The sequence below is a fragment of the Macaca nemestrina genome, chromosome 14, assembly GCF_043159975.1.
Source record: "Macaca nemestrina isolate mMacNem1 chromosome 14, mMacNem.hap1, whole genome shotgun sequence".
In the NCBI taxonomy this organism is placed as follows: Eukaryota; Metazoa; Chordata; class Mammalia; order Primates; family Cercopithecidae; genus Macaca; species Macaca nemestrina.
In genome coordinates this window covers 110,789,144-110,814,183 of record NC_092138.1, presented here as the reverse complement: position 1 = coordinate 110,814,183, position 25,040 = coordinate 110,789,144, and the positions used below count along the sequence as shown (strand labels likewise).

At 53.6% G+C, this 25,040-nt stretch overlaps 2 protein-coding genes across 10 annotated transcripts in view; one reads left to right on the top strand and one right to left on the bottom strand.

Annotated features, from left to right (window-relative positions):
- Positions 1-24,441, top strand: DYNC2I2 (dynein 2 intermediate chain 2). The gene is made up of 9 exons (XM_071078426.1): positions 1-201; positions 16,833-17,081; positions 21,100-21,209; positions 21,678-21,835; positions 22,334-22,443; positions 22,843-23,012; positions 23,184-23,417; positions 23,723-23,880; positions 24,120-24,441. The coding sequence occupies exons 1-9, from the start codon at positions 16-18 to the stop codon at positions 24,356-24,358; spliced, it is 1,614 nt and encodes a 537-aa protein (XP_070934527.1). The 5' UTR covers positions 1-15; the 3' UTR covers positions 24,359-24,441.
- LOC105463988 (spectrin alpha, non-erythrocytic 1) overlaps positions 24,439-25,040 on the bottom strand; it is an 85,970-nt gene continuing 85,368 nt past the window's right edge. For all 9 annotated transcript variants that reach the window (XM_071078416.1, XM_071078414.1, XM_071078418.1 and 6 more), the window contains one exon: positions 24,439-24,890. In XM_071078416.1, the coding sequence (XP_070934517.1) occupies positions 24,765-24,890 (126 nt within the window). In that variant the 3' untranslated portion in view covers positions 24,439-24,764. The remainder of the gene's footprint in view (positions 24,891-25,040) is intronic.

Here is a 25,040-nt window from a genome sequence, read left to right as displayed (position 1 = left end):
GGCGGAACCGTCTCCATGGCAACCCGCGCGCAGTCCAGGCCACTCAGCCAGGCGGGAAGCGCTGGTGTTGCGGTGCTGGCGACGGGCGGGGTTGCGAGCGGCCCGGGGCCGGGGCGGCCAGGGGCACTGCAGGACGAGACCTTGGGTGTGGCGACCGTGCCCTCGCAGTGGAGGGCTGTCCAGGGCATCCGCGGGGAGACGGTGAGGGCTCGGGCCCAGCGCGGAGAGACGCGGGCGGGAAGGCGCGGGCGCAGCGCGGCCGCCGGGCGGGTTCGGGCGTCCCACCGTTTGCCTTTATGGTTTATTCCACATAAACTGACCCTGAGGATGCTCTTGGCTCATTTTTTAACAACAAAAAGTGGAATAAAACACCTACAAGGATCCCACTTTTTTTTTTTTTTTTTTGAGACGGAGTCTCGCTCTGTAGCCCAGGCTGGAGTGCAGTGGCCGGATCTCAGCTCACTGCAAGCTCCGCCTCCGGGTTCACGCCATTCTCCTGCCTCAGCCTCCCGAGTAGCTGGGACTACAGGCGCTGCCACCTCGCCCGGCTATTTTTTGTATTTCTTAGTAGAGACGGGGTTTCACCGTGTTAGCCAGGATGGTCTCGATCTCCTGACCTCGTGATCCGCCCATCTCGGCCTCCCAAAGTGCTGGGATTACAGGCTTGAGCCACCGCGCCCGGCCGAATCCCACGTTTTGAAGGATTTTGTGTGAACTGCAGTTTTTAAGCATTTAAAACAACTTTTTTTTTTTGTTTTGTTTCGCTTTTTTTTGAGACAGGGTCTCGCTCTGCCGCCTAGGCGGGAGTGCAGTGGTGCGATCTCGGCTCACTGCAGTCTCAGCCTCCGGTGCACGAGCGATCCTCCCACCTGCGCATCCAGAGTAGCTGAGACTTAAGGCGCGCGCCACCACGGCGGCTGTTTATTATATATAGAGATGGGGTCTCCCTGTGTTTCCTTGGCTGGTTTCCAACTCCTGGGATTAAGCTGTCCCTATCTCGGCTCGCTGCAAACTCCGCCTCCCGGGTTTACACCATTCTCCTGCCCCAGCCTCCCGAGTAGCTGGGACTACAGGCGCCCGCCACCACGCCCGGCTAATTTTTTTTTTTGTATTTTTTAGTAGAGACGGGGTTTCACCGTGTTAGTCTGGATGGTCTCGATCTCCTGACCTCGTCATCCGCCCGCCTCGGCCTCCCAAAGTGCTGGGATTACAGGCGTGAGCCACCGCGCCCGGCCCAGGCTAACTTGTAAATGACCAAACTGCATCGTAAATTCTAGATAAGCCAGTTTTCCAGGTGTTTAATCAAACGCGCAGAAAAGGAGGTGCTCTCATGAGATGAAGGGCGGGGCTGCTGCGTGCTCAAGGCCTCTCCCAAGGGGTGTGTGCGGACTTGGAGTACCTGCCGTGTGCCAGGAGCTGTTCAAGGGTTGGGGACTCATCAGAAAAGAAGACAGACATCTGTCCCTCCTGGAGCTTACATGGGCAGTGGCAGGGGCTGTAATATTAACAGTATGTTTAATAAGTAAATTATGCAGTGTGTTAGAAGGTGAACAGTGCCGTGGACAAAAGAAAAAGCTGAGAGATTGGAAGGACTGGGTTGGGGATTGAGAGTGTGGTTTGCCGTGTGGACTACAGTGAGAGGGTGACATTTTAGCAAAGATTTGGAGGAGTGAGCTTGGGCTAAGTGGATACCTGGGGTAGAGTCATCGAGGGAGATGAAAAGTCAAGTGCAAAGTAGGGTGCGTGGCATTGTGCCTGTAGTCCCAGCTACTTGAGCAGCTGAGGCGGGAGGATCCCTTGAGCCCAGGAGTTCAAAGGTGCAGTGAGCTATGATTGCACCACTGTGTTCCAGCTTGGGTAACACAGTGAGAGACCCTGACTCTACAGGGGAAAAAAGATCAGTGCAAAGGCCCTAGGACAAATCTGTCTGTTTGAGGAGGCAGATGGGCCTGGAGAGGAGTGAGAGATTGCGAAGAGTGGTCCCAGGTGAGGTCAGAGAGGATAAGGTGAGGAAAGGCAGGTCAGGTGGGGCCTCTCAGTATTGTAACGACTTATGCTTTTCCTCTGAAGATGAGCAGCCTTGGGTGCTGCACATGTCCCAGAAGAGAATACTGAGGCTTAGCTTGCTGCATGAACCTGCAGAGAGCCCAGATCTTCCCCAAGGCCAGTGAGGTTTCCATGAAGTCTTATCTTGAGGACAGATTTCTTACCTTAGACCTAGAAGTCTGCACAGCTGAAGCCAGGATCTGATCTGGCTTGCAAGCACTCCCCGCTTTGCTGTGCTGCCTGGGAGCAGTTCTCAGGGAAAGCCAGGGCACTGGGTGGTTTAGTTAACTGTCTATCCTTATCACAGGTCAACTGATGATTCAGATGCACTGGCTTTTAAGCAGTACTCGGAATAGGTCTTGCTGAACATGAACTTTTTTTTTTTTTTTTTGAGACGGAGTCTCGCTCTGTCGCCCAGGCTGGAGTGCAGTGGCGCGATCTCTGCTCACTGCAAGCTCCGCCTCCCGGGTTCACGCCATTCTCCTGCCTCAGCCTCCCGAGTAGCTGGGACTACAGGCACCCGCCACCACGCCTGGCCAATTTTTTGTATTTTTAGTAGAGATGGGGTTTCACCGTGTTGGCCAGGATGGTCTCGATCTCCTGACCTCATGATCCACCCACCTCAGCCTCCCAGAGAGCTGGGATTACAGGCTTGAGCCACCGTGCCCGGCCTTGCTGAACATTTTTAGAAGACTCTAGGTTGGTGCTGGGTGTGGTGGCTCACACCTGTAATCCCAGCACTTTGGGAGGCTGAGGCTGGTGGGTCACCTGAGGTCAGGAGTTGGAGACCAGCCTGGCCAACATGGTGAAACCCCATCTCTACTAAAAGTACCAAAAATTAGCCGGATGTGGTGGTGCACACCTGTAATCCCAGCTCCTCTGGAGGCTGAGGTGGGAGAACCGCTTGAACCTGGGAGGCGAAGGTTGCAGTGAGCCGAGATTGTGCCACTGCACTCCAGCCTGGGTGACAGTGAGACTCTGTATATAAAAAAATAAATAAAAAAGTAGACTCTAGGAATCATTGATTCAGTTTAATACTTTTTTTTTTTCTTATAGAATGAGATTGAGTCCGGTTAATTTTCTTTTAGATAGCTTTAAGAATATCTAAAGTAGAATCCCAAGAAAATGATTCTAATACTTGGGTGTGAAGGCTTTCATCTGAGGATGGTTCACTTGAAACAGCCAGCTCTCTTACCTAAGGAGATTCTTTTATATGGTAAGAATGTTTCAAGGGCCAGAAGAAGGTAAGTTACTTTTTTCATCCCTTCCCTTTCTGTTGTCCCCTTCCCACTCTTCTCTTCCCTTCCCCTCCCTCCCTCCCTTCCATCCATCCATCCATCCATCCACAGGATCTTGCTCTGTCTCCCAGGTAGGAGTGCAGTAGTGTCATCTTGGCTCACTGCAACCTCCAACTTCCAGGCTCAAGCCGTCCTCTTGCCTCAGCCTCCTGTGTAGCGGGGATTACAGATACATACCACTGTGCCCAGCTAATTTTTAAATTTTTTTTTTGTGAGATGGAGCCTCTTGCCAGGCTGGAGTACAGTGGCGCCATCTCGGTCCGCCTCCTGGGTTCAAGCGATTCTCCTGCCTCAGCCTCAGTCCTGAACTGGGACTACAGGCACGCGCCACCACGCCCAGCTAATTTTTGTATTTTTTTTTTTTTTTTTGAGACGGAGTCTTGCTCTGTTGCCCAGGCTGGAGTGCAGTGGCACGATCTTGGCTCACTGCAACCTCTCCCTCCCAGGTTCAAGTGATTCTCCTGCCTCAGCCTCCTAAGTAGCTGGAACTACAGGTGCATGCCAGCATGCCTGGCTAATTTTTTGTTTTTTTTTTGGTAGAGGTGGAGTTTCACCGTGTTAGCCAGGGTAGTCTTGATTTCCTGACCTCGGCCACCCAAAGTGCTGAGATTACAGGTGTTAGCCACTGTGCTCAGTCCATTTTTTTTTAATTTTAAGTAGGGATGGGGGTTTCGCCATATTGGCCAGGTTGGTTTTGAACTCCTGACCTTTCACCATATTGGCCAGGCTGGTCTCAAACTCCTGGCCTCAAGTCATCCGCTTACCTCGGCCTCCCAAGGTATAGGTATTTTTTTTTTTTTTTTTTTTTTTTTTGAGACGGAGTCTCGCTCTGCCGCCCAGGCTGGAGTGCAGTGGCCGGATCTCAGCTCACTGCAAGCTCCGCCTCCCGGGTTTATGCCATTCTCCTGCTTCAGCCTCCCCAGTAGCTGGGGCTACAGGCGCCCGCCACCTCGCCCGGCTAGTTTTTTGTATTTTTTAGTAGAGACGGGGTTTCACCGTGTTAGCCAGGATGGTCTCGATCTCCTGACCTTGTGATCCGCCCGTCTCGGCCTCCCAAAGTGCTGGGATTACAGGCTTGAGCCACCGCGCCCGGCCAAGGTATAGGTATTACAAGCCTGAGCCACCTCGCCTGGGCTACTCTTGGTAGTTTCTTTTTGTGCGTGTGAGACAGAGTCTCGCTCTGTTGTCCAGGCTGAAGTGCAGTGGTGCAATCTCAGCTCACTGCAACCTCCACCTCCCGGTTTCAAGTGATCCTCCTGCCTCAGCCTCCTGAGAAGCTGGGACTACAGCTGCGCACCACAACGGCTGGTTAATGTTTGTATTTTTAGTAGAGATGGGGTTTCACCATGTTGGTCAGGCTGGTCTTGAACTCCTGACCTCAAGTGATCTGCCCACCTCAGCCTCCTAAAGTGCTGGAAGTACAGGTGTGAGCTACTACCCCTGGCCCTTCTGGTAGTTTTGAAGCTTAGACATCATGGGGTTACGGAAAGATAGAGGTGCATAATGTAGTTCCTCCTCCATCTCTGCCAGCTTTTTATTTCCTTCCTGTTGCTTTTCATCAACATCTCTGATCAGCTTCTCTTTGGTCCCCACTGCATCCAGCAGCTGCTTGGGCACCCCTTGTAGGCCTTCCTGGAGACAGTGAAAGATCTCATGCAGCTTCCCGACATGCTCCAAGGAGGGGGCAGAGGTGGCCATGGCACAGGCTGTGCTGAAGCAGCGACCACTGAGATTCTGGGTGCTGGGTGTGCTCCTAGCCTGGCAGAACCGCGCCCAGCCCCTCAGCCATCATGGTGACCACTGCGCTACTGCCGCCTGGTGCTTTTTGAGTTAACTTTTTCTTCTTTGTGGAGGTAATCTATGGGCCGGCGTGGTGCCTCATGCCTGTAATCCCAGCACTTTGAGAGGCTGAGGCGGGTGGATCACTTGAGGTCAGGAGTTCGAGACCAGCCTGGCCAACATGGTGAAACCCCATCTCTACTAAAAATACAAAAATGGGACTGGGCACGGTGGCTCACGCCTGTAATCCCAGCAGTTTGTGAGGCCGAGGCGGGCGGATCACCTGAGGTCGACTGGTAGTTGAAGACCAGCCTGACCAACATGGAGAAACCCTGTCTCTACTAAAAATGCAAAATTAGCCGGGCGTGGTGGCGCCTGCCTGTAATCCCAGCTACTCGGGAAGCTGAGGCGGGAGAATCGCTTGAACCCAGGAGGTGGAAGTTGCGGTGAGCCAAAATCACGCCACTGCATTCCAGACTGAGTGACAGAGTGAGACCCTGTCTTAAAAAATATATATATAGGCCGGGCGCGGTGGCTCAAGCCTGTAATCCCAGCACTTTGGGAGGCCGAGACGGGCGGATCACGAGGCCAGGAGATCGAGAGACGATCCCGGCTAACACGGTGAAACCCCGTCTCTACTAAAAAATACAAAAAAACTAGCCGGGCGAGGTGGCGGGCGCCTGTAGTCCCAGCTACTCGGGAGGCTGAGGCAGGAGAACGGCGTAAACCCGGGAGGCGGAGCTTGCAGTGAGCTGAGATCCGGCCACTGCACTCCAGCCTGGGTGACAGAGCAAGACTCCGTCTCAAAAAAAAAAAAAAAAATATATATATATATATATTTATATATATATTACTATATATAATATATATATATATTACTATATATAATATATATAACATTTGTGTATATATTATATATATATATTTTTATATATATGTAGTTTTTGGCCTGACTTGACTTTTCTTGCCACATCCCTATCTGTTTAGAGGAACGGTGTCCTGGACCTTAATTTTCGATCTGAGTTTGAGGGTGCAGATCCTTTTTATTAGTGGCTTGGCCCTGGACTAGTAACGCAGTCTGTCTTCTGTGAAGTGCGATTGTTAGGATACTTCTTATGGGATTGAATGGGACTGTTGACCAGAAAGCCAAGTGAAAGCCAGTGCTGTTCATGTGGAGTTTCTGAGTGTCAGTGACTGGCCCCACTGTCTCAGCTGAGGGGTACCTCATCCCTCTTCTCAAAGGTAGTCAACAGTGGAATGCCCTGGAAAGTGTTGAAAAATGTGAACTCCTGGGTTCTACTTGCAGTTACTGTGGCTTACTTTGCATGTGGTATGACCTGGGAATCTGGCTTTACAAAATCTCCCTAAATGATTCTAATGCATAGCGAAGTTTGAGAACCACTAGAACCACTAGTTTAACCCAGCTGCTTTCCAGTAGAGTTACTTAAAAAAAAAAAAAATTATTTATTTATTTTTGAGACAGAGTCTTGCTCTGTCATCCAGGCTGGAGTGCAATGGTGCAATCTCAGCTCACTGCAACCTCTATCTCCTGGGTTCAAGCAATTCTCCTGCCTCAGCCTCCCGAGTAGCTGGGATTACAGGCACATACCACCATGCCCAGCTAATTTTTGTAGTTTTAGTAGAGATGGGTTTCACCATATTGGTCAGGCTGGTCTTGAACTCCTGACCTTGTGATCCGCCCGCCTCAGCCTCCCAAAGTGCTGGGATTACTGGTGTGAGCCACTACACTGGCCCAGTTTTTTTTTTTTTTTTTTTTGAGATGGAGTCGCACTGTCTTCCCTAGGCTGGAGTGCAGTGGTGCAATCTCGGCTCACTGCAGTCTCTGCCTTCTGAGTTCAAGCAATTCTCCCACCTCAGCCTCCCCAGTAGCTGGAATTAGAGGCGTGTTCCACTAGGCCTGGCTATTTTTTGTATTTTTAGTAGAGACTAGGTTTCACCATGTTGGCCAGGCTGGTCTCGAACTCCTGACCTCAAATGATCCACCTCGGCCTCCCAAAGTGCTGGTGGTCTAGTTCTGTCTCCCAGCCTGGAATGCAATGATGTGATCAAAGCTCACTGCAGCCTCAAACTCTTGAGCTTAAACAATCCTCCCAGCTCTGTCTCCCGAGTAGATAGAATTACAGGTGCACACCATCACGCCTGGCTAATCTGGAAAATTTCTGTAGAGTCAGAGGTCTTGCTTTGTTACCCAGCTGGTATTGAACTCCTGGCCTCATGTGAGCCTCCCACTCAGCCTCCCAAAGTGCTGAAATTAAAGCTGTGAACCACCATGTCTGGCCCGTTTTAAGCATTTTTGAAAGTGTGCAGTTCAGAGGCATCAAGCATGATTCCAGTGCGCCATCCTCACTGCGATCTATTGAACTGTTTCCCAGTGGGGTGCATTTTTTTTTTTCGGTAGACGGAGTCTCGCTCTGTCGCCCAGGCTGGGGTGCAGTGGCGCGATCTCGGCTCACTGCAAGCTCCGCCTCCTGCGTTCACGCCATTCTCCTGCCTCAGCCTCCTGAGTAGCTGGGACTACAGGCGCCCGCCACCGCGCCCGGCTAATTTTTTTTGTATTTTCAGTAGAGACGGGGTTTCACTGTGGTCTCGATTTCCTGACCTTGTGATCTGCCCGTCTCGGCCTCCCAAAGTGCTGGGATTACAGGCGTGAGCCACCGTGCCTGGCCCAGTGGGGTGCATTTTTAACATTCAGGTCTGTCTCCCTTGATTTAGCTCCTTGAGGGCAGGGGTGAGTCTCCTGTAGTTTTCCGTGTCCCAGAGGTGCCTAGGAAATGCTGAACTGAATGGTTTCTTGTGTACTTTCACCCCCTGGCAGGCCTCTGCTCCATCCCTCTTCTGAATTCACCTCGCTGCCTACCTCTGGGCCTCTACGTGAGTGCCTTTTCTGGACTGGCTGTAGTTTCCGGCCCGGCAGATTCTCTCTCTCTCTCTCTCTTTTTTTTTTTTTTTTTGAAACGGAGTCTCCCTCTGTCGCCCAGGCTGTAGTGCAGTGGCACAATCTTGGCTTACTGCAACCTGCACCTCCTAGGTTCAAGCGATCTTCCCACCTCAGCCTCCCTAGTAGCTGTGATTACAGTCGTCTACCAACAGACTTGGCTAATTTTTCTTTCTTTTTTCTTTTTTTTGTATTTTTAGTAGAGAGAGGGCTTCACCATTTTGGTCAAGCTGGTCTCGAACTCCTGGCCTCAAATGATCTGCCTGCCTCAGCCTCCCAAAGGGCTAGGATTACAGGCCTGAGCCACCATGCCTGGCTCTGCCTGCTTGGCTTGGCTGGGCCTGGCTTGGCCCGGCCCGGCCCAGGAGATTCTCTAGCATATGGCACCCCCTGTTTGAGACGAAGTCTGGCTCTGTTGCCCAGGCTGGAGTGCGATGGCGTGATCTCAGCTCACTGCAACCTCCGCCTTACTGGTTCAAGTGATCCTCCTGCCTCAGTCTGCCGGATAGCTGGGATTACAGGCGTGTGCCACCACACCCGATTAATTTTTGTATTTTCAATAGAGGTGGGGTTTTGCCATGTTGGCCAGGGTGGTCTCGAACTCTTGGCCTCAAGTGATCCTTCTGCCTCGACCTCCCAAAGTGCTCGGATTACAGGTGCGAGCCACTGTGCGCGGCCAGTGTTCAGTTTTCATTCAGTCAGAGAAGTCAGGCTTGGGGCCTAGCTTGTGGCTTGGGTAGGAGGTTTTCCAAGAAAAGGGGTCCTGTGGGGCAGGTGGACTTTGCAGGAGGCATCTCCTCATCTTTCTGGGCCTCAGTTTCCTTCCTCTGAGAGGCAGGAGTGCTGATGTTCTGGGCTTCTCATGGCTGCAGGCTCTCTTGGGGAAGAATTGGCCTTCAGGCTGCAGAGGGACCCTGGGGCCTCAGACTCTCAAGAGGGTGGACCCTACTGGTCTTGATTTGGTAGTCACTCTTCTCTGATTCCTTCTGAGGACGTCCTGGTGTGATTACATAAAGTCTGGCCCAGCCCTTTGTACTCCCCTGAACACACCTTTTTTTTTTTTTTTTTTTTTTTTGAGACAGAGTCTCGCTCTGTTGCCCACGCTGGAGTGCAGTGGTGTGATCTCAGCTCACTGTAACCTCCACCTCCCAGGTTCAAGCAATTCTGCCTCAGCCTCCCGAGTACCTGGGATTACAGGCGTGTGCCACCACGCCTGGCTAATTTTTTGTATTTTTAGTAGAGACAGGGTTTCACCATGTTGGCCAGGATGGTCTCGATCTCCTGACCTTGTGATCCACCCGCCTTGGCCTCCCAAAGTGCTGGGATTACAGGCGTGAGCCATAGCGCCTGGTCCCTGGATACACTTTCTAGGTGTGGGAGGCTGACCCGGGGCCCAGCTTCCTCAACACTCCCCTCTGAGAGTGACCTAGGAAGCGAGGATTCTGACTCCCATGCCTCATTTCTTTCTCTGACTTCCTGGGGGCTGCTTATTGGAGCCTTACCCTCTTGCCAGTCACACACTGCCTGGCATAGTGGCAGGGTATGGACTTGGGCCTCATCCCCAAAGGGATCTCAAACCATGGGAAGCTGATTTAGGTATCCCGGAGCACAAAGAGTAATTGTGGCTTCTTACCAATTCACAGGAAATTTGCAGATGCCATATTAATGTTTGTTTTTTGAGACAGAGTTTCGCTCTTGTTGCGTAGGCTGGAGTATGATGGCGTGATCTCAGCTCACTGCAACCTCTGCCTCCCGGGTTCAAGTGATTCTTCTGCCTCAGCCTCCCAAATAGCTGGGATTACAGGTGCGCTCCACCATGCCTGGCTGATTTTTGTATTTTTAGTAGAGATTTTCACCGTGTTGGTCAGGTTAGTCTCGAACTCCTGTCCTCGTGATCAGCCCACCTGGGCTTCCCAAATTGCTGGGATTACAGGCGTCAGCCACTGTGCCCAGCTGACCTGGCTAATTTTTAAATTTTTTGTAGAGACTGGGTTTCCCCATGTTGCCTAGGCTGGTCACAAACTCTTGGACTCAAAAATAATCTACCTTCCTTGGCCTCCCAAAGTGCTGGGATTACAGACATGAGCCACTGTGCCTGGCTTAGCATAATTTGTTAGGGCCCTAGGATTTTCTGGGTATAAATGAACTTTGGCTTTTCCTTGAAGTCATCAGCTGCATTATCCCCTGACAAGAGAGTCAGCCTGTCTTTTGAAGCTTTGAAGCCAGGCATTGACTTCTTTCTAGTTTCCAAATTCCTAGATGGCATGTCCTTCCAATGTTTCATCTACTTTGAAAATCTGGGCCGGGTGTGGTGGCTCATGCCTGTAATCCCAGCACTTTGGGAGGCCCAGGTGGGCTGATCACCTGAGTTCAGGAGTTTGAGACCAGCCTGGCTGACATGGTGAATCTCTGTCTCTATTCAAAATACAAACATGGCCGGGCGCGGTGGCTCAAGTCTGTAATCCCAGCACTTTGGGAGGCTGAGACGGGTAGATCACGAGGTCAGGAGATCAAGACCATCCTGGCTAACATGGTGAAACCCCGTCTCTACTAAAAAATACAAAAAAAACTAGCCGGGTGAGGTAGCGGGTGCTTGTAGTCCCAGCTACTCAGGAGGCTGAGGCAGGAGAATGGTGTAAACCCGGGAGGCGGAGCTTGCAGTGAGCCGAGATCCGGCCACTGCCCTCCAGCCTGGGCGACAGTCAAAAAAAAAAAAAAAAATTACAAACATTAGCCAGGCATGGTGTCGGGCACCTGTAATTCCAGCTACTCGGGAGGCTGAGGCAGGAGAATTGCTAGAACCCAGGAGGCGAAGGTTGCCGAGATCACACCACTGTACTCCAGCCTGGGTGACAGAGTGAGACTCTGTCTCAAAAAAAAAAAAAAAGAAAATCTGTTTAGTGCGGCCACCTTCATCAATAATCTGAGCTAGATCTTCTGGAGAACTTGCTGCGGCTTGTCCAGCAGCACTTGCTGCTTCATCTTGTATTTGTACATTATGGAGATGGCTGCTTCCCTTAAAGCTCATGAGCCAACCTCTGCTGGCTTCCCGCTTTTCTTCTGCAGCTTCCTCACCGCTCTCAGCCTTCATGGAGTTGAAGAGAGTTAGGGCCTTGCTCTGAGTTATGGTATGTCTTAAGGAAATGTGGCTGGATTGATTTTCTATCCAGGCCACTAAACTTTATCCCTATCAGCAATATGCTGTTTCACTTCCTTATAATTTGTGTGTTCCCTGGAGTAGCACTTTTAATTTCCTTCAAGAACTTTGCGTTCACAACTTGGCTGTTTGGTGCAAGAGGCCTGGCTTCAGCCTGTCTCAGCTTTCAACATGCCCTCTTCACTAAGCTTAATCATGTCTAGCTTTTGAATTAAGAGACCTGCAACTATTCCTTTCCCTTGAACATTTAGAGGTCCCTGTAGGGATATTAATTGGCTTAGCTTTTTTTTTTTTTTTTTTTTTTTTTTAAACATGGAGTCTCAGTTTGTTGCCCAGGCCAGAGTGCGGTGGCATGATCTCGGCTCATTGCAACCTCCGCTTCTTAGGTTTAAGTGATTCTTCTGGCTCAGCCTTCCAAGTAGTTGGGACTACAGGCACCCGTAACCACGCCTGGGTAATTTTTTTTTTTTTTTTTTTTTTTTTTTTTTTTTGAGACAGAGTGTCACTCTTGTTGCCCAGGCTGGGTTCAAGCGATTCTCCTGCCTCAGCCTCCTGAGTAGCTGGGGTTGCAGGTGCACACCACCATGCCCAGCTAATTTATGTATTTTTAGTAGAGATGGGGTTTTGCTGTGTTGACTAGGCTGGTCTCGAACTCCTGACCTCAGGTGATCCGCCCGCCTTGGCCTCCCAGAGTGCTGGGATTACTGGCATAAGCCACTACGCCCACCCAATTTTTGTGTTTTTTTAGTAGAGATGGGGTTTCACCACATTGTGCAGGCTGGTCTCGAACTCCTGACCTCAGGTGATCTGCCTGCCTTGGCCTCCCAAAGTGCTGGGATTACTGGCATGAACCACCACACCTGGCCTAATTGGCTTACTTTCAATGTTGTTTTGTCTCAGGGAATAGGGAAGCCCAAGGAGAGAGAGAGATAGGGAACAGCTGGTCAGTGGAGCAGTCAAATCACACACAACATTTATCGATGAAGTTCACTGTCTCACGTGGGTGCAATTTGTGGTGCTGCAAAACAGTTATTGTAGTAACATCAAAGATCACCCATCACAAATCACTGTAACAGATATACTAAGAATGAGTAAGTTTGAAATATTGTGAGAATTGCCAAAATGTGGCAGAGGCATGAACTAAGCGCATGCTGTAGGGAAAATGGCTTGATAGGCTTGTGCAGTGCAGGGCGCCGTGATTCTTCAGTTTGTGAGGAGTGCTGTATCTGCCAAGTGTCTGAAGCGGAGTGCAGCGACACTTGGTTGGCCCAGCCTCGTGCGTGTGTGGGAGAGCACTATGGCTGGGATGCAGTTTACTGTCGTCAGGTCAGACTGTCTAGTGGCAAGTCAGGTTGGCCGGATGCGGTGGCTCACACCTATAATCCCAGTACTTTGGGAGGCCGAGGAGGGAGGATCATTTGAGCCCAGGAGTTGGAGACAAGCCTAGGTAATATAGTGAGACCCTGTCTCTATAAAAAAATTCTTTTTTTTTTTTTTTTTTTTTTTTGAGGCGGAGTCTTCACTCTGTCGCCCAGGCTGGAGTGCAGTGGCACCATCTCGGCTCACTGCAAGCTCCGCCTCCCGGGTTCGCGCCATTCTCCTGCCTCAGCCTCCGGAGTAGCTGGGACTACAGGCGCCTGCCACCGCGCCCGGCTAATTTTTTGTATTTTAGTGGAGACGGGGTTTCACCGTGTTAGCCAGGATGGTCTCGATCTACTGACCTCGTGATCCGCCCGCCTCGGCCTCCCAAAGTGCAGGGATTACAGGCGTGAGCCACCGCGCCCGGCCAAAAAAAATTTCTTTTAAAAAATCAGCCAGGTAGTCCGGGCGCGGTGGCTCAAGCCTGTAATCCCAGCACTTTGGGAGGCCGAGACGGGCGGATCATGAGGTCAGGAGATCGAGACCATCCTGGCTAACCCAGTGAAACCCCGTCTCTACTAAAAAATACAAAAACCTAGCCGGGCGAGGTGGCGGGTGCCTGTAGTCCCAGCTACTCGGGAGGCTGAGGCAGGAGAATGGCGTAAACCCGGGAGGCGGAGCTTGCAGTGAGCTGAGATCTGGCCACTGCACTCCAGCCTGGGCGACAGAGACTCCGTCTCAAAAAAAAAAAAAAAAAAAAAAGCCAGGTGTAGTTTTTTACCTGTAGTACCAGCTACTTGGGAGTCTGAGGTGGATTGCCTGAGCCCAGGAGGCAGAGGTAGATTGCAATGAGCTATGACCACTCCATTGCACTCCAGCCTGGGCAACAGAGTGAGACCCTGTCTCAAAAAAAAAAAAAAAAGGCTGCCTGGGTTCAAGTTGATCACCTTTTGCTGTGTGACCTTGGGTGAGTTCCTCAGTTTCTCTGTGCCCCAGTGCCAACATTAATAATATGAACATAGGATTTACTTCGTAGGGTGGTTGTGAGGAGGAATGAGGTGATGTGGGTGAAGCTCTTGGCACAGTGCCTGGAAGTGAGCTCTTACCAAGTGGCACTGTGGTCAGAATTGTGGCTTTCACAGAGTTTGAGATTCTCCCTTAGTCCCCTTGACTCGGCACATGCACTTTGTGATCCCCTGGCGCATTCATTCATTCCTTGATGTGTATGCTCCCTCGGCAGCCTCCTCCAGCTCTGTGGCTTCAAGTCACATGTCTGGTCAGAAGCTCTCCAGAGCTTTGTAACCTCCCCTGGGAATACTTGATGCCTCCCCGTGGGTGGCTGAGGCATCTGAGTCCAAAGCAGGCCCCACAGAACTGCCCTGTGTTCTCTGAGTGTGACCTCACATCTGGGGATGCCCTGTCCACGGGTTCTCAGTGCAGATCCCAGGGTCACACTGGATTCTCTTCTTTCCATGATTCCCAGAGTCCAACACATCTTCTTGGGCTTTACTTGCTCTGTTGCCCAGGCTGGAGTGCAGTGGCACAATCAGCAGCTCACTGCAGCCTCCACTTCCTGGGCTCAAACAATCTTCCCACTTTAGCCTTCTGAGTAGCTGGGGACTACAGGATGTGCCACCATGCCTGGCAATTTTTTTTTTTTTTTTTTTTGAGATGGAGTCTCCCTCTGTCACCCAGGCTGGAGTGCAGTGGCATGATCTTGGCTCACTGCAACCTTTGCCCCCCAAGTTCACGCGATTCTCCGGCCTCAGTCTCTCAAGTAATTGGGATTACAGGTGCCTGCCACTGTGCCCGGCCAATTTTGTATTTTTAGTAGAGACGGGGTTTCACCATCTTGGCCAGGCTGGTCTTGAACTCCTGACCTTGTGATCCACCTGCCTTGGCCTCCCAAAGTGCTGGGATTACAGGCATGAGCCACCATGCCTAGCTTCTGGCAAATTTTTAATTGTTTTGTAGGTACAGGGTTTCTCTCTGTTGCCCAGGCTGGTCTCAAACTCCTGGACTCAAGTGATCCTCTTGCCTCGGCCTCCCAAAGTGCTCGGATTACAGGTGTGAGCCACTGCGCTCAGGCAATTTTCCTCTATAACATTTTATTCTGGCCCACGACACTCCTTCCTGAAGCTTTCCACTTGGCCGGCTCCTTCGTGTCCTTCACCTCAGCTCAAATGCCTTCTCCCTAAGAGGCCACCCTCGCTGTCCCCAGACAGCCTCCCTGGCTGTTTGCTTCTGTTCTCTTGCCTCTGGATGTGCTCAGTGCTGTGTGGATTTGGTATTTCTTGTTTTTTCATCTCTCCCCACCCCTGTGTAAGCACCTGGGGCACAAGAATCTTGCACATTTTCTTTTCTGCTGTATCTTCATTACCCTGTATGCCTGGCAAGTAGATGCTCAGTAAGTAAGTTTTTTTTTTTTTTTGAGACGGAGTCTCGCTCTGTGTCCCAGGCTGGAGTGCGATCTCGGCTCACTGCAAGTTCTGCCTCCTGGGTTCACGCCATTCTCCTGCCTCAGCCTTCCCGAGTAGCTGGGACTACAGGCACCCACCACCACACCCAGCTAATTTTTTTGTATTTTTAGTAGAGACAGGGTTTCACCGTATTAGCCAGGATGGTCTCGATCTCCTGACCTCGTGATCCGCCCACCTCGGCTTCCCAAAGCGCTGGGGTTACAGGCGTGAGCCACCGTGCCTGACCTCAATAATTTTATTTTATTTTATTTTTTGAGACAGAGTCTCCCTCCATAGTCCAGGCTGGAGTGCAGTGGTGTGATCTTGGCTCACTGCAACCTCCGTCTCCCAGGTTCGAGTGATTCCCCTGCCTCAGCCTCCTGAGTAGCTAGGATTACAGGCACGCGCCACCACACCCGTCTAATTTTTTTTTTTCTTTTTTGAGATGGAGTCTCGCTCCGTTGCCTAGGCTGGAGTGCAATGGCGTGATCTCAGCTCACTGCAAGCTCCGCCTCCTGGGTTCACGCCATTCTCCTGCCTCTGCTTCCTGAGTAGCTGGGACTACAGGCACTCACCACCACGCCCGGCTAATTTTTTGTATTTTTAGTACAGATCGGGTTTCACCGTGTTAGCCAGGATGGTCTTGATCTCCAGATCTTGTGATTCACCCGCCTGCCCACCTCGGCCTCCCAAAGTGCTGGGATTACAGGCCTGAGCCACTGCGCCAGCGTTTTTTTTTTTTTGTGTGTGTGTGTGTGTGTATAAATGAATGTCTGCTTTGTGCCAAATACCGTGCAAAGTGCTGGGGATTCAAAGATCAGACAGAGTCTTATGCGAGGGGACTTGCGGTTCACTAGGACACAGACAAGCAGAGGGAATTGAGTGGCCTGTGGAGATGAGGGTGGGTACCAGTGCTGAGGCCTCTCTGTTCAGAAGAGAACTGTCCTGGTGAGTCCGGCCCCCTTCCTTCCTCCGGGCTTGCCTCCTGGCCCAGCTCGAATCCTGCATGAGATGGGAAGGAGGGAGTGTGGCAGTCCAGGGCCCTGTCATTGTCCCTTGGCCACCTGGGGGAAGCCCCTCACAGCAGCAATCATTGCTTCTGCCCAGAGAGCCTTCGTTTGGTGAAGATTGGGCATGTCTGTAAGATAGGGAGGCTGGCTTCTCCTTCCCTTTCTGATGTTTGTACCTGTGCCAGGTACAGCTAAGCAGGGGACCAGGAGTAGTAGGCGTGGTGGCAGGGTGGAGAGCAAGGCCTCTGGGGGCGGTGCTCTGCCTCCCGCCCAGCAGCTCATAGTGGATGCCGGAGCTGCCATTGCTCGCCCGGGTGCTGGGAGGGCTGCCTGCTGAGGGAGGCAGCTGGGGTGGTGTGAAGCTGGGGTGTTCATGGGCATCAGACCATGTGTCTGCCAGGGTGCTGGTGTGAGCCGACGTGGTTCTGCCTGCCCTCCATGTCTTCAGAAATGGAGCCCTCTGGCTCTTCCGAATTGTACCAAAAGTTTGGGGCAGGGTCTCACTGGCCTGTGTGGGTCCCTTGGCCAGCCCTGAATTGGTCCCTGGGGCTGAGGTGCGGACACAGTGCTCTGGTTGGCTGGCATTGATTGACTGTGGGACATAGGAGAGTCAAGGGGCCATCTCCAACCCAGACCTCCCTGAGAGAGGCCCCTAGCCGGAGACCTTCACACCTAGGAGGAGGTCCAGCAGGAGAGGCAGGCAGGGGGCTGGGCGGGGGCTGGGCGAGAACAGCCGGGTGGTGATGCTTGTTTTCACCCTCCCCCCAGAAAAGCTGCCAGACGGCCAGCATTGCCACTGCCAACGCGTCCGCCCAGGGCCGGAGTCATGTGGACGCCCAGGTGCAGACAGAGGCCCCTGTGCCCGTCAGCGTGCAGCCCCTGTCCCGGTACGACATGCCTCGGCTCGCAGCCTTTCTTCGGAGAGTGGAGGCCATGGTCATCCGAGAGCTGAACAAGAACTGGCAGAGCCACGCGTTTGATGGCTTCGAGGTGAACTGGACCGAGCAGCAGCAGATGGTAGGGGATGGGCTGGTGCAGCCTCGGGTGGAGCCCCTGCCCCACTTCTGTCTCCCGTTGTTTTCCTTCCCACAAATAACAGCCGTGCCAGTCGTCGTCACGGTCAGCAGTCACCAGGCTCTAACGTCCTGCCTGGTACTGGGCTAGGTTCCCTAAGAATAAGTCAGTGAGTCTTCACTGCTGGCCTTGAGGTAGGTTTTGTTCTGTCCACTTTACGGTTAGGGGGATGGACATCCTATGTGGAAGTAACGTCCAGGGTGAAACTGAGCAGGTGAGCAGTGGAGGCAGAGGCTGGAGCCCGGGTGGCCCGGCTGCTCTGCCTCCCCATGTATGGTACAGTGAGGGCCTTCTTTGGGCCAGGCCCAATTTAAGAATGTCTCCTGTGGTATCTTACTCACTCCTCAAAGCAACTGTATGGGGCCGGGCGCGGTGGCTCATGCCTGTCATCGCAGCGCTTGGGAGGCCGAGGTGGGCGGATCACCTGAGGTCAGGAGTTCCAGACCAGCCTGGCCAACATAGTGAAATCCCGTCTCTGCTAAAAGTACAAAAATTAGCCAGGCGTGGTGGTACACGCCTGTAGTTCCAGCTACTCGGGAGGCTGAGGCAGGAGAATTGCTTTAACCCGGGAGGTAGAGGTTGCAGTGAGCTGAGACTACACCACTGCACTCCTGCCTGGACAACAGAGCAAGACTCCTTCTGAAAAAAAGACAAAAAAAAACAACTGTATGAGGTAGTGCTATTATAATCTTCAGTTTATAGATGAGCCTGAGAGAGGCTAAGTGACTTGTCCAGGGCCACACAGCTATACCCTGGCTGAGCCAGAACTTGAACCCCAGTCTCTCTGGTTTCACTACCATGCTCCAGGTCATCTGCCCTCCAGGTACAGTCCAGAGTCATGACCCTGTAAACACTAATGGGCAGTTGGGCAGACAGCATTGGGTTTGAGATGAGGGAGCTTGTGTCTTTGTCTTTTTTTTTTGAGATGGAATCTTGCTGTTTCACCCAGGCTGGAGTGCAGTGGCATGATCTTGGCTCACTGCAACCTCCGCCTCCCAGGTCCAAGCAATTCTCCTGTAGCTGGGATTACAGGCACCCGCCACCACACCTGGCTAATTTTGTGTTTTTGGTGGAGACAGGATTTCACCATGCTGGGCAGGCTGGTTTCGAACTACTGACCTCAGGTGATCCACCTGCCTCAGCCTCCCAAAGTGCTGTGATGACAGGCGTGAGCCACCGCACCTGGCCAAAAAAATGTTTTTAGAGTTAGGGTCTTCCTGTGTTGCCCAGGCTGCACTTCAGATGGGCTCGAGATGCTCCTGCCTCAGCCTCCTGAGATGATTTTTTACAAAGTGTAAACATTTCTTGAACCAGAACACAGATCAACAAAGTGAACATTACCAGGCCTGCAAGAGCTTCCTTCTACCTCCTAGCCCACTGTATAGCCTTTTTTTTTTTTTTTTTTTTTTGAGACGGAGTCTCGCTGTGTCTCCCAGGCTGGAGTGCAGTGGCGTGATCTCGGCTCACTGCAAGCTCCGCCTCCCGGGTTCACGCCATTCTCCCGCCTCAGCCTCCCAAGTAGCTGAGACTACAGGCGCCCGCCACCACGCCCGGCTAGTTTTTTGTATTTTTAGTAGAGATGGGGTTTCACCATGTTAGCCAGGATAGTCTCGATCTCCTGACCTCGTGATCCACCCACCTCGGCCTCCCAAAGTGCTGGGATTACAGGCTTGAGCCACCGCGCCTGGCCAATGTATAGCCTTGTTTGAAAATAATGGGTTCATGCACGTTGTGGCTTGGATTGGTGCTGCATTCCTTTTTACAGCTGCATAGTGTTCCATCGACAGACCACATTCATTTAGCCACTCATCAGCTGATGGACGTTTGGGCTGTTCCCCTTTTTGGGTATTGTGAGTCATGCCCCTGTGTCCGGCGGACATGAGTTTTCATTTCTCTTGGGTCTAAACCTAGGAGTGGAGTTGCTAGTCCTGGTCTCCTGCCAGCTTGTTCTCCACAGCAGAGGCACCTCTTGCACATGCTCCAGCCCTGCCCGGGGTATGGCTGTGGAGTGGGGAGTCTTTCCAGTGGATAGTTTTTTTTTTTTTTTTTTTTTTTTTTGAGATGGAGTCTCACTCTGTTGCCAGGTTGGAGTGCAGTGGCGCGATCTCGGCTCACTGCAACCTCTACCTCCCAGGTTCATGCTTTTCTCCTGCCTCAGCCTCCCGAGTAGCTGGGACCACAGGTGCCCGCCACCACGCCTGGCTCATTGTTTTGTATTTTTAGTAGAAACGGGGTTTCACCATGTTGGCCAGGATGGTCTCGAACTCCTGACCTCGTGATCCGCCCGCCTCGGCCTCCCAAAGTGCTGGGATTACAGGTGTTGAGCCACCAGGTCCGGCCTTTTTTTTTTTTTTTTTTTTTTTTCTGAGACACGGTCTTGTTTTGTTGCTTAGGCTGGAGAGCAGCAGTGCAACCTCTGTCTCCTGGGTTCAAGTGATCCTCCCACCTCAACTTCCTGAGTAGCTGGGATTACAGGCTCTGGCCCCCATGCCCAGCTAATTTTTGTATTTTTGGTAGAGACGGGGTTTCACCATCTTGCCTGCGCTGGTCTTGAACTCCTGAGCTCAAGCTATCCTCCTGCCTCAGCCTCCCAAAGTGCTGAAATTACAGGAGCCATTGCGCCCAGCCTTCAGTGGATAGTTTCTTTATGTAGAATCATGAGGTCAACAGATCTGAAACGTCAGAGGATCTGGGAGGCTGTTTGGATTCCTGGCACACACTACTTCCTGGGCAGCTGGTGCCTACCCCTGGCTAGGCTGGTTGTCAGCCTCCTCACTTGTGGCTGTGGCCGGCTGGGAACTGAAAGCAAGATGCCAGAGCTAGACAAAAAATTGTGTGCAGCTGGGCACCGTGGCTTACGCCTGTCATCCCAGCACTTTGGGAGACCGAGGCAGGCGGATCACCTGAGGTCAGGAGTTCGAGACTAACCTGGGCAACATGGTGAAACCCCATCTTTGCTAAAAATACAAAAATTAGGCTGGGTGCAGTGGTTCATGCCTGTAATCCCAGCACTTTGGGAGGCTGAGGCAGGCGGATCACGAGGTCAGGAGATCAAGACCATCCTGGCCAACACAGTGAAGCCCCATCTCTACCAAAAATACAAAAAATTAGCCAGGCGTGGTGGTGGGTGCCTGTAGTCCCAGCTACTCCGGAGGCTGAGGCAGGAGAATGGCAGGAACCCAGGAGACGGAGGTTGCAGTGAGCAGAGACCGCACCACTGTACTCCAGCCTGGGTGACACAGCAAGACTCCATCTCTTAAAAAAAAAAAAAAAAAAAAAAAAATATATATATATATATATATATATATATATATATATATACACACACACACATACACACACACACAAACATACACCCAAAAATTAGCCGGGTGTGGTGATGCTTGCCTGTAGTCCCAACTACTTGGGAGGCTGAGGCATGAGGATCACTTGAACCTGGGAGGTGGAGGTTGCAGTGAGTGGACATTGCACCATTGCACTTCAGCCTGGACCACAGAGTGAGACTCTGTCTCAAAAAAGAAAACCAACCAACTCACCACCACCACCACCACCAAAAAATCATATGCGTGTAGCACAGTATGACGTTGGATGGTTTGCTTGACCCCTTGTCGAGTGTCCCACTCGGCCATGTTGGGCATTTTTATGCTGCTGGCAGCCATCCCTACCTTCCTGCTACAGCCCCTGAGGCTTGGAAACTGTGGAGTGCGCCTGTGAGGGCAGCTGCCGCTCTGGGCAGGAGCGCGGTCGGCCTTGCTTCTCAGGCCATGCCTTCTGGGCTGTTGGAAGCATTCTGCTGGGACAGATGTGGGGATGAACACTCCACGTTTTCCTCTAGGCCTGGCCAATGGACTTGAGGGCCTCTAGGGCCAATGTGGCCTGGCCTAGGTGGGGTTTTTGGTTAGGCAGTCACGAGGCCCTCTGCTGGTGGCTTTGGGACTCAGGGTTGGGGACGTCTCCGCAGGTGTCTTGTCTGTATACCCTGGGCTACCCTCCAGCCCAAGCGCAAGGTCTGCATGTGACCGGCATCTCCTGGAACTCCACTGGCTCCGTGGTGGCCTGTGCCTACGGCAGGTGAGTGGCAGTGGGGCGGGTGAGGGCAGCGTGCCACTCCAGGACCCTCGCTGGGCCTTGTCTCTGTAGCTGCACAGGGAAGAGTTGGTTCTAAGAGCTTGGCCATCCTGGGAGTCTCTTCTTAAGGCTTCCTGGGTGGGGGTGACAACAAGTGGCAGGAGAAGAGCAGGCAGTGGGGCTGAGTGCCAGGACCGCCCTCCCCCCTGCCCGGCGGCCCTGGGCCTGCCTGCCTCGCTGCGTCCCCATCCTGCATGGCATGGACCATCCTTGGTGCCGGGGGACCGTTTTCCAGAGAATGTCACGCCCTTGGGGTGCTAGAGTGGAGCGTGGGCCACTTCAATACCCAGAGTAGTGTCTAGTGGTGACAAGGACACAGCAAATGTGTCGAGGGCTAGTGGGGAGAGAGGTGGGGTGGGTGATAGGAGCCCCACCCAGGGGCACAGCCGGCTAAGGTGTGTCCGTGTGCAGGCTGGACCATGGGGACTGGAGCACGCTTAAGTCCTTCGTGTGTGCCTGGAACCTGGACCGGCGAGGCCTGAGTCCCCGGCAGCCGTCGGCCGTGGTGGAGGTCCCCAGCGCTGTCCTGTGTCTGGCCTTCCACCCCACGCAGCCCTCCCATGTCGCAGGTGAGCTACCTGCTGCCTCTGCCTCCTCTCCTCTCAGGACTCAGCTTCCCGCCCTGCAGAGGCACACAAGGGAGCTTTTCATGGGCCCTTTGGCCCGGAGACAGAAAGGCAGGCCCTGACCCCCTCAGCCTGGAGCCCAGGTGAAGGTCTGTGGTGAGGCCTGAGGGGGTGGAACTCGGAGGAGGAGTCTGGAAGGGGTCCACGGTCGGGGCTAGGGGGCTGTGGAGAGGCCAAAAGAGGCAGGTGCCCTTGGGAGGCCATCAGTGGTGCGGGGCAGACAACGCTGGAGGGAGCTGCCAGGTGCAGGGCAGGGGCGTCCGGCAGAGCTCCCTGGGGTACAGCAGGGGAGCTGGGGGCTAGGACTCTCCCTCTGTGGGGATGACTTCCAGCCAAGTGGCTCTGCCACGTGGCCCTGTGGGTGGGCCAGGGCGGGTGCTTGGCCAGGAAGCCAGGCTGAAGGTAGGGCTGAGCCTCTGCCCAGGCCCACTATCCCTGCAGGAGGGCTGTACAGTGGCGAGGTGCTGGTGTGGGACCTGAGCCGTCCTGAGGACCCGCTGCTGTGGCGCACAGGCCTGACGGATGACACCCACACAGACCCTGTGTCCCAGGTCAGGGCAGGGGCTGCCGGGCGGGGTGGGCCCTGAGGCAGAGCTGGGCAGAGGGCGCCCACTCTCCTAGGAAGGTCACCCGGGCGTTGGCAATTGGACAGTTGCCTCCTGCATTCTCAGAGCTCCCACAGCATGAGTCACCCCCCCTCAGGAGCCACTCCCAGGGCCCTGTGGCCATTCCCAGCCTCCTCTGCAGGCACCGAGTGAGCGGCACTGGGATTCTGGGACTGGAGAGGGCCCTGGGAACCCTCTGGGCCTGCCCCCTGGTGGGTGAGCCTGGCTCTTGGGCCTCCCTGATAATTCTTTTTTTCCTGGAAGAGAGGGAAGGTAGGGGTGGAGCGTAACACCTGGGCCAGGTGTTCCTTGTCTCCATCCTGGCCCTGCACACCGTCATCTCAGGTGGTGTGGTTGCCCGAGCCCGGGCACAGCCACCGCTTCCAGGTGCTGAGCGTGGCCACCGACGGGAAGGTGCTGCTCTGGCGCGGCGTCGGGGCGGGCCAGCTGCGGCTCACGGAGGGCTTCGCCCTGGTCATGCAGCAACTGCCACGGAGCACCAAGCTAAAGAAGGTGCGCGGGGCGCCCGGAAACTGCCTCGGCCTGCGCTGGAGAGCCTCGGGGGGCGGGAAGGTGTGGCCAGTGGGCCCGACTCGCTGTGGTCGTCCCTCCTGTTCTCTGGCTCTGTTGGGACAGTGCCATCTGATGCATTTGGCTCTGACCCTGCTGCTGCCATTTCTCCACAGCATTCCCGGGGGGGAGACCGAGGTGGGTGCCACGGCAGTGGCCTTCTCCAGCTTTGACCCTAGGCTGTTCATTCTGGGCACAGAAGGTGGCTTCCCGCTCAAGTGTTCCCTGGCAGCTGGAGAGGCAGCCCTCACGCGGATGCCCAGCTCTGTGCCCCTGCGGGCCCCGGCACAGTTTACCTTCTCCCCCCATGGTGGTCCTGTCTACTCTGTGAGCTGTTCCCCCTTCCACAGGTAGGCAGGGGAGGCCTGGGCCCGAGGCTTAGTGGGGCCAGGGCATCCCTGCGCTGCGGGTCTCTAGCCTGCCAAGCCTCATGACGAACTGCTTCAAGTGCTTGCCTTCTGCCCACCTGAGACCCTGTCCAGGTCTTTGGTGGTTTGCCCAGGCATCGTCCCTCTAAGAGAGGACCAGCTCCAGGCTCAGGGACCAGGGAGGCTCTTCATGAGCTTGGTAGCCCAGGAGGGGTCTGGTGTTGGGGGCCAGCACCACCCAGACCCCAGCACTGATTCCCTTGCCTGGCCCCCTGCATCCCATCTAGGAATCTCTTCCTGAGCGCTGGGACCGATGGGCATGTCCACCTGTACTCCATGCTGCAGGCCCCTCCCCTGACCTCGCTGCAGCTCTCCCTCAAGTATCTGTTTGCTGTGCGCTGGTCCCCAGTGCGGCCCTTGGTTTTTGCAGCTGCCTCTGGGGAAGGTAGGAAGGGGCCGCCAGGCCTGGATCTCTTTTAAGGGGTGGGTGGTCTGGCCCCTGCTTGTACCTGGGGTTCTGGGTTGGGGAAAGACTGCACGTGGGGGGTAAGGATGGCTTCCCTCCAGCAACCCAACTCAAAGCGACCGCGGCTGCACACGACAGGATTGAACCCAGGTGGTAGCCTCCTCCTTCCATGTGGTGGTCTCTAGAGTTTCTCTTACTCCATGTATCTGTCTTTCCAGGTGATGTGCTGCTGTTTGATCTCCAGAAAAGCTCCCAGAAACCCACAGTTTTGATCAAGCAAACCCAGGATGAAAGCCCTGTCTACTGTCTGGAGTTCAACAGCCAGCAGACTCAGCTCTTGGCCGCGGGCGATGCCCAGGGCACAGTAAAGGTGTGGCAGCTGAGCACAGAGTTCGTGGAACAAGGGCCCCGGGAAGCTGAGGACCTGGACCGCCTGGCAGCGGAAGTGGCCACCTGAGGGGTCCCGGAGGCGGGTGCAAGCCTTCGCTGTGCCGAGCCTTGTGTTTCTGACAACAAGCTGAATGAAGAAAAGCAAAGTTTTGGGGGAAGTCATCATTTATTTGTCTTTTACATGAAAACAGATTTGGGGAGAGGGCGGGAGAACAAGGGGAAGAGCCAGCTGCTTTGATTTTCTGAAGTCGGAATGAGGGCAGCTGCTTCAAGACGTGGATCTGGGTCCCCACAGTGACATGGTGATTGTGACTGGACCGGAAGCGGGTTAGTGAAGCACCATTTTCTACTAAGTCTTATTCCAAGCTAAGCAGGCTTAAGGTTACAGTGGAAAGTGAGAGCACACAGAGGAGCGGACATGCAGCAAGGCGACGCGGGGCAAGCAGCGAGGGGTGGGTGACCCAGGGAGTGGCTCAGTTCACAAAGAGCGAGCGGGTGAACTCCACGTAGTCAAACGCAGTGGGGAGCTCACGGCCCTTGCCGTCCACGTAGGGCTTCATGTGGGAGACGCAGTAGTCAGCTTGTTCCCGGGTCAGGTTCTACGGGGTAAGAGACCACACCTAGTGTCTGAGCCAGCTGCACCCACTTCAAACCTGACCTCCCAGGTCTCAGGATGCTGGGGGTTCAGAGCTGCTGCTACGAGCAGATCCAGGACTTCAGTCCATACTGGGTTTGATTTGTAAATGGGG